Raw genomic sequence first — 8,907 nt, forward strand, 5'->3', positions numbered from 1 at the left:
TTACAATTCATATTAGATGCATTTGTTAACGTATTTATGCATAAGTACTTATTGATTTTCTTTAAATTGCCATTTTATGATGCAGTTAAAAATAATAAATTAATACATACGAATGATAAGTAGCAACTGACTTATTGGCTGAAGTAAGGTTCCTCTGAAAGAAATGTGATAGCTATGTTTACACTTACAGTATATAAGAATGAATGCACCTGAGTCTATAACTTTTTTCGAATCAAAAATCCATCGCAATTGAAGCAAGATATATTTGTTGCCTTGGCAGAACACTCCTAGACCAAAATATAAACAACAAACCCCAAAGTCATTCAAGAGAGGACAAATAATGACACTGGGACAGACCTACACTGAACAACTACTTTCTACTATGATTTGTAAGGATATAACTACAGTGACTACTCAAAAAAATTCTTTACTCGTTACATGCAATCATTATCTATCTCAATGGGTAAGACTTTAAAAGAATAGTCAGTCATTTTTATTTCTCCAGGCGAGTAAATTTGGTGTCGTTTTCTTGGGCATTAATAACAAAAAACCCCACAATGAATTATTAAAGTAGTAAGTTACTGTAAACCGGCCGTGTAGTCACTATCACAGAGGCTAATCACGAGCTCACACGAGTGGGAGCGGGGCGGTACTTATTTTACGTATCCAGAATGAAAAGACTAGTTATGGGTGTTTACTCAATATTGGTCATTGTGATAGCTCTTCAACTCTCATACCTGGTTCCTTTATTCTCTTGCATTTTTGGCTTTAACATTTTATCTGGTTTACTTATTTGTTGTATTAATAATAATAATATTTTTTTCTTACGAAGAAACTTTTCAATATGTGACATAGAGAAAGCTAAGTAAATAATGTGTAATTTTTGTGTTGTATTTTTTGGTGGGTCAAACGATTAAATGTTTTAAGAAAACTGAAAACCAAGTTTTAAGGTAATGTAAATAAATATCATTTATTTTCTCTGCAGAACACTTTATTAACACAGGAAGGCAACAACTCGTATTAATGAAACTTATAAGATCAACATTTTGATATGACACAAACATGTGAGAGAAATGTTGGGGTGGTGATGGGTGAGGCCAGGGCTGTGGGTGTTATATAATGTGCTGATTAAACCTTGTAAACACCAAGACACCGCTTCATTAGTAAACAAGTTGCCTTCGTGAAAACGGATCATCATCATCTGATAACACAAGGCTGGCACCTGAAGAAACTAACCGGATATAACAGATTTGAAGACTCAGAAAATTTTTCAGAACTTGCGAGTAACACAGCGTCCTTCCAGTTCCATCAAAAAGTTCTTGTAATAGAATTGTGTATCAAGAAGTTGCTTGTGAAGCATGAATGCGTGTTTAGAACTAACTTTGGTTCCGAAAAATGTTTGAGGAGGGGACGGGCTCCTCAGCGGCCAGTTTGGAATCGATTGCGAAAAGGCCTGAATCCGGGGAGTCTAAAGCCGAAAGGACGGGGTTTATGAGGTCGAATGTAGACAAAAGGCCGAGGTCGCACTGGAAAGCCAGGAAGTCTAGTGGGGCGTACACAACCAGGACGCCTAAAAATCGTGAATCCCTTCGAGTGACGTGGATGGATGCCCCTCTTATCACTGGAGACGACAGTATTAGTGAAGCATTTTGGTATAGTACTGAAGAAGAAACACTTGGAGTCCTCCACGTTACCGTCCCCTTCCTCGTTACCGTCTCCTTCCTCGTTACCGTCTCCTTCCTCGTTACTGTCTGCGTAATCGCCGTCACTGTCAGTTATAGGATCACCAGACTCGTTAATAAGATAGCCAGATATATGGTCCCCACAAAACTGTGTGATCGTCTTTGAGAGTTGAGGAAAGTTGGCTCCATCCAGGGACATCGTCGCTACCTCAGTGTTCTTAGTAATTGTTGTGACAGCGTTGTTGTTGGTCTCAAGAAACTCCATCTTCTCGTTAATGGTGTTTGCCAGTCCTCTCAAGAAGCATCCGCCTTCGTTGTCTCCACTCAACACTTTTGTTGCAGCAACTCCCTGTCACAAAAAAATATCTTTGATAAAGCCGCAACGTGATGACACAAGCCAAATTATTAATGCAATTGTCTTATCAGATTAATGTGTGTTACATACAGTAAGTTAGTTGATTATTGAGCGAATACTGTTTATGTTCTATGATGAGGAAATAAGTTGCATCGCTGTTAAAGACATTAGGACTGTCTTCCTGTTATGTTTTTCTTACTCTTCTTCCTGTATGTAGCTAATATAAGACCTCAGCTTATATCACCTGAATGTGAAACCACCCAAAGGCTACCTGGGGAGGGTTGGGTTAGGTTATGGTACGCTAGGTTAGGTGTTTAATCTTTAGGTAAAATAAGCTGGAGGGGGGAGGAGAATCTTCAGGTGATTTCAGAAATTTATGTAATACAATACAACTACAACACAATAACGTCAACGTAGGAATAGACAGGGGAAGTTCTAAGTTTAAGTATACCTGTAGCAGTCGGTCTTACCTCTTCGTAGAATTCGACTGTCTGGGACGCCTGGAAGTGGTCGTCCTCCTCCATGGTGTAGGAGATAGTATCGTCGTCGAGGTTGACCTCCACGCTAGCGCAGGAATTCTGGCCATCCTTCTCTAGGCAGTAGTCATAGTTCTAGTGGACGACAAGAAGGTCAAACATTATGAGGAGTGAATATCGTTTACCGGCTTTATATCAGGCACCACATCGGTGGTTCATTGCATCAGTCATAGTGAGAGAAGGGGAGTCACCTGGGCGGCAGTGCAGGTCAAGGAGAGACACAGCACGTAGCACAGCAGCAGGCGCAGCATGATGTCCAGATGCTGTAATGAAGTATATAGTGCTGGTAGTTGGAGTGGTTATGATGAGCTGGTTTTAGATGGATTTTTTTTAGGTAATCTGATGTCTATTCTAATTTTCATATTTCATATAATTATGCTGTAAATGTGTCATTTCTCGTTGGGATTTTTTTAACAATATAAAGATTGAATTAAGCCTTATATTTCATCTTCCTTCTACACACACACACACACACACACACACACACACACCTAGTGACAGACATCCAAGTGAAGCGGATGATCGAAATTTTCAACACAAACCTCTGAAGGGTGAAAATATATCACCTCACTGACTTTAAGAGGCAACAACTTTTTTTAATTGTATATTAGTACATATTTTTAGAGCTGCTAGAAAAATAACATATATTTCCTTAGTAATAGGAGATGTTAATATAGGACCTAACCTAACCTAACGTAACGTAACGTAACATAACGTAACGTAACGTAAATAGCATTATCTATATACACGTCGATTTAATGTAAACTTGTATTACGATTTTACTGTATAAATATTATATAAACTGTATATGAAGATAAATTCAAGTCGTGATTATCTACTTCACACATGTGTCAATTTTCGAAACTTTCCGTCAAGTTCTGTAATTAATAGTGTGTCAACAACTTATACTCAGCATCTGAAATACATTAAAATGCTTGTAGATTCCTGCAGTGAGTCTACGTGTATTACCAACTCGTGTCATCACATTATTGATGACATTACGTGTCTGTGATTGGATTCTTGTTCGTGAAAACCTCATCAATTAAGTTCACTGATAAAGATTGTGTTGACTGTTCAGGTGTTTTATAAAATCTCAAAGCTCATTACTAAGCTCGAACTATGACAATATTATATGTAAATTTCTTATATTATTATAATGTGTTCGATATATACATGTAGTTTAAAAATATATATTATAAGTTAAAGTGATGGAGAGGAAACTCAGAGCCTCATGTTCACTGCCTAACACAACTTACCAAGAGAACACACCTACTAATGAATGTCCTCTACACCTCATATATATATACACACACACACACACCCAGGTAATGGTTCCACAGTTGAGTTTGCTTATGTATAACGCTGAGTCAATCATTCATCTGGGAATATATTGAACACATAAATAATAATTTTTTTTTTAAGCTGCTTCGACATATTTTACTCATGAACATTAATATACATCTCAATCATATTTTCAAATAGTGTCACGAGTTTCACGAAGGTCCATACCAATAATTTTCTCCGGATATTCTCGGCTGGTTCATCACATGGTCTTCAGAGTAACTATTGAGTCATTGAAATAATAATACACACATATACACAAAAACAAATGCAATAAAACAATATCTTCAGGTTCATGTGTGTATGTGTGTGTGTGTGTGTGTGTGAACTTCCGTGTTGTTATTTTTATTGCTTTTTTTTCTACATTTTGTTACTAATCCATCCAATTTTTCCCTTCTATTTATCTCTTATCTTTCTTCTTCTTTTGTTTACTTCTCTCTATCATTATTTCTTTGTTCTGTATTACACCTTCAAATTTACAATGACCTGAAATATTTCCTACAAAACCACTTAACAACTTGAAGAATATTTATTTTGGTTTACGTATAAAATCAAGAGTCACTGATCACAAAGTTAAACCATTTTCCACTTGTCTTAATTCTTGTTCGAACTGAGAGTCGTCTGGCGTAAAATAAGACAATAAATAAAATGACCTTTTCCATATATATTCGTACGCATTCCTAGTACGTTGTTGTAAGTTTTCATTTGATTTTGTATCTTCTATTGAGGTAAATTTGATTCGATGCCAAAATTGTCACTTGTACGTCAAAACATGATAGTTCATTTGTATTATTTTCTGTTTGAATCTTAATACCTGTGTAGTTACCAGTCAACAATAGAAGTTCGTTTGGTGACGTTAGAAAAAAAAATCTTATTATTGTTGACGAGTGTTTTTTACTAATGTAGAATAAGCGGTTAAAAACTTTGCAAGATCACCATTATATAAATAAATTAATATTTTTATTATTATATTGTTGTTATTAATTTACTTTGGAGGATTCGTGAACCAGAAAATAAAACAGTCTAGCTGGAGTTAACGAATCGACTCACTGCTTCACGGAGTTCCATAAGAGACGGCCGCTGGTCAGTACAAACACAAAACATGGATTAAGGTCGAATAAGATGAGGTGCCTTGGATCTAGATGGCACTGTACCTTCGCTTTGGAAACGTGTCCTACATAGCAATAGTTGATCACCGACTTAACGAGCAAAAAGCTTCAATGACAAAAAATACCTCTTAGCATTTATTCAGTATTATTATGGAGAGAAAGACTTATTACTTCTTTAAGTTTCAGTAGTTATTAAAGGTCTTACTTACTGAAACACATATTCAGTAAATAGAGAAGCAAATAATCTAACTTTATATAACACAGAAAACACAATATCTAGAGCTAATATCTGCCGTACGTGAACCATTTACTGGCTCCCTGTTCTGCTGCGCTGGTGAATGCTGACACACTACGGTACACAGCCTGTCCTGACGCCGCGCTGTTTGTGGACTTTACATGTATAATTACTAATGAGTCTTGCTGAACACTAAATATTTTCCGGAATTCTCTCAGCGTCAGTAGACAAATACAAATGACATGTAAAGCAAGCAACTTTAATTGGGTTAAACTGTCATAAAATAAAACCAATTTAAATATGTTCTTATCAGCAGGCACTTGAATTATTACAGATACGCATGATAGACTATGTATATGTATGGATGTATATACTGTATAGTGTATATATTATATGTTAAACTATTCTTTGTTCATTAAAGTCTTCGGTTATTGACATAATATAAGCAAACTATAACTAAATGTGGTGAGGTTAGTTAACTAGTTATAAGATTTTTTAAAACACACACACACATACACACACACGCACACGCACACACACACGCACACGCACACACACACGCACACGCACACACACACGCACACACACTTATGAAATATATAGAATTTTTGGACAAACTTTATTTCAGATTGGTCTGTATACCGGAACGATGATGTAGATAATCATAAGACAAACTCTAAACGAACAACATCATTAGTAACCTAACTTAACCTTACCTAGGTGTATGTTTAGTTGTGATAGAGAGAATTTATCATATATGAAATAATCTCTACGAATACAAATATAGAAATAAACAAATAAAACAAATCTCAGGAAACACAAAAAAAATCGATATGAATTTCTATTGGCCAGAATATTTGCTCTTACATGCTGCCGTTCCCATTGGGTGAACGGGCTGGGACTGCGGCTGACTTGCTCTCAGTAAACATTTAATATATACTGCATTTCTAAGAAGGTCGACACTTTTACTTGGTATGACTCTCCCGTGGTGGGACTGCATAGTTGCGTTATTAAGTATCTTACACTGTCCACGTATTTGTAGGGTGGTCGAAGATAGCTAATAAACCGTGTTCCATCATAGCTGTTGGCAGTACACTTGGGGCCGAAGCCATTGGGGCCGAAGCCATTGGAAAGTAACAAAACCGAAGCCAGCCATTTATATGAAGTCGAGAAAGAAGCCAAGGTTTTCCAAGGCTACACGAAACTTTAACACCATCACTTATAATTTATAATATATACTGTATTACCATACATGTTGATGGGATTTGATATATATTCTAAAATCTAATCTAAGTTGCAGCAAGGCTAGTGGTGTCGACTCTTGTGGGGTGGGGGGTTATATCTCTCATTACAATTCATGTAATTTTGAAGAAGAAATTAAAAAATTCCCAAATTTTTAGATTTTTTTTCTGTTTTGCTGTTTAAGAATCATTCTGAGTGAAAGGTAGTGCTTGTTACAAGACTAACGAGGTTATCCTAAAACTATATATTGCTCTTGTGAGACCTCATATGGATTATGCAGTTCAGTTATGGTTACCGTACTACAGAATGGATATTGAATCCATAGAAAGAATTCAGAGGAGAATGACATGACTAATCCCGGACATTATGAACCATGAGTATAAAGACAGATTAAAGCATCTGAATTTACACTCCCTCGAGAGACTTAGAGTGAGGGGCGGTGTGATCGAGTTGTGGAAGTCAGGGTTAAACAAAGACTTAGTGATATAACGAAGGTACTTAAATTATCTTACCAGGAACGAATTCACTTGAAGCAATAGTTTTAAATTAGACAAAGTTACATTTAGGCGCGAGATAGGTAAACACTGGCTTGGAAATAGAGTAGTGGATGAGTGGAGCAAGTTACCGAACATCACCATTAACTCGAACACGCTGGATAGCTTCAAATATAGGTTGGATGGATATATGAACATCTTCCTCCATTCCTACGTTCTTATGTCAAAGTTCAGTGTTAGTTTTAGTTTTAATCCTGACGGCAGTGAGGTCTGCTAGAGGCAACTTGTTGTGTGTCAGGTCTCCCTTACTGATATCTCACAGTGAAGTCAAGGTCAACACTTGTCAACTCAGGTCATTATCAGTCCCCTCCTCCGGTCACAAGGGTTGACAGAAGCGTTGTTAATTTTAGTGTCATGGGTCAGGCTGCCAGGTCATGCATCAAAAGGCAGCGCCACCGAGTCAATTCTGTAAACAACATTATGCTATCTAAAACGACATACTGTAATAAATGTGCAGTCTTTTGTTATAACTATGGTCAGAGGCGCGTTTCTAGGAGTCTGGGCAAGTCGTCGTCATCCTCTTCAATCACTACAAATCTATGCCAGTGAGGAAGACTTTGAGATAAGCTGACTTTATTCTAAGCATTATTTTGGTGGTAAGTTTTGACTCTCCCTATAGGCTGAAAAAGGTTGATTATTGTAACGATTTATCAAAAAAAAAAACTATTTTATTCACTTTGTATTTTATTCATCATCATTAATTTTATTCATTCTCGCATTTTATTCATTACTCAAAATAAATCAGTAACGTTAAAAGATCTACCAAATATACAAGATAACATATAAGCATAGTAATATGCAGCTACAAATCACAGAGAAACATCGCAGCGGTATGGTATAGTAATTCACTTTTAATTTTGTTGTCTGTTGATACGAGGGAACTACGAAGTCGAACCCCCTAAAGGTGAGATGTTGTCAAGTGTCAGAAGTTGGTGTGTGGTCCTTTCCTAACCTGTCTCGGAAGTCTGCCATAGAATTGAGGTTTTCACTTTTGTATATGTGTTTTAAATGGTTGAACAATATTTATTACTAATGTGAGTCTTAAGTACATTAGTAATATGTGACAAGTTGTAAACAAGAAGTAAAAGGATTTTTTTGAGTACGAGATATAAATTTTGTACTGTACGTTAAGGTGTTTCATTACATTGATGTATCTCAGAGTACGTTTGATGCATTACTTAGAACTCTAACATAACTTTCTCTACAACCCAAGGTATGTGAAATAACTCTCATCACGACTATTATGAGTTACTTTAAACACACACATGAAGATAAATGTATATATTCTTTATTTGTATCCACTAAGTCACACCTGACGCAAGAGTTCACTGTGTATTATGTTGGTACTGTGACAGCGAGAGAGGAGCTAGTCTGATGTTGATACCATTAAACAATGTCTCTACTGGCAAAATTGCAGGGTGGAAGGGAAGGCCAGGCAGTGTTGACTCCTCGTTCTGGAAAAGTTTCACAGTGCAGATCTGATTTTTTTTTAGTAGTACAAAAATTCTGGCTGTCAATGTCACCTGCTTGTGTTCCGAGTCAGTGTGTCAGGCTGTTACATCAAGGTGAAGTATTGACTAGTGAGAGTTATGCTTGTAGCTTTTTGTATTTTCTTGGGAAGTTGCATAAAAGTTTAGCGAATTTATAAAGTAATGTTTATGTTGCAATTTTTACTGTAATTTGCATAATTTCCGTAGTACAACTTTACCGCTAATTGTCTAGAAGAACATCAACACAAGACTCAGGTTAGAAGTTGCAAAGCTCTGACACGTTCATCCGGGCACTGGGCCTTCAGCCACACGCTAAAAATGTTTTTTTTTTGTTCACTCCGACTGTTGCAGCTTCACTTGCTC

General features: G+C 36.6%; 1 protein-coding gene across 1 annotated transcript; it reads right to left on the reverse strand.

Moving 5' to 3' along the window:
• Window positions 1–969: 969 nt before the first annotated feature.
• LOC121857751 lies at window positions 970–2,899 on the reverse strand. Its single transcript, XM_042353885.1, has 3 exons — window positions 2,765–2,899; window positions 2,508–2,648; window positions 970–2,031 (listed from the first exon to the last, which is right to left on the reverse strand). Exons 1-3 carry the CDS (start codon window positions 2,822–2,824, stop codon window positions 1,420–1,422), a joined length of 813 nt encoding a protein of 270 aa, XP_042209819.1. The 5' UTR covers window positions 2,825–2,899; the 3' UTR covers window positions 970–1,419.
• Window positions 2,900–8,907: the final 6,008 nt, after the last annotated feature.

Source organism: Homarus americanus, unplaced genomic scaffold (assembly GCF_018991925.1).
Source record: "Homarus americanus isolate GMGI-L3 unplaced genomic scaffold, GMGI_Hamer_2.0 scaffold16712, whole genome shotgun sequence".
Classification (NCBI taxonomy): Eukaryota; Metazoa; Arthropoda; class Malacostraca; order Decapoda; family Nephropidae; genus Homarus; species Homarus americanus.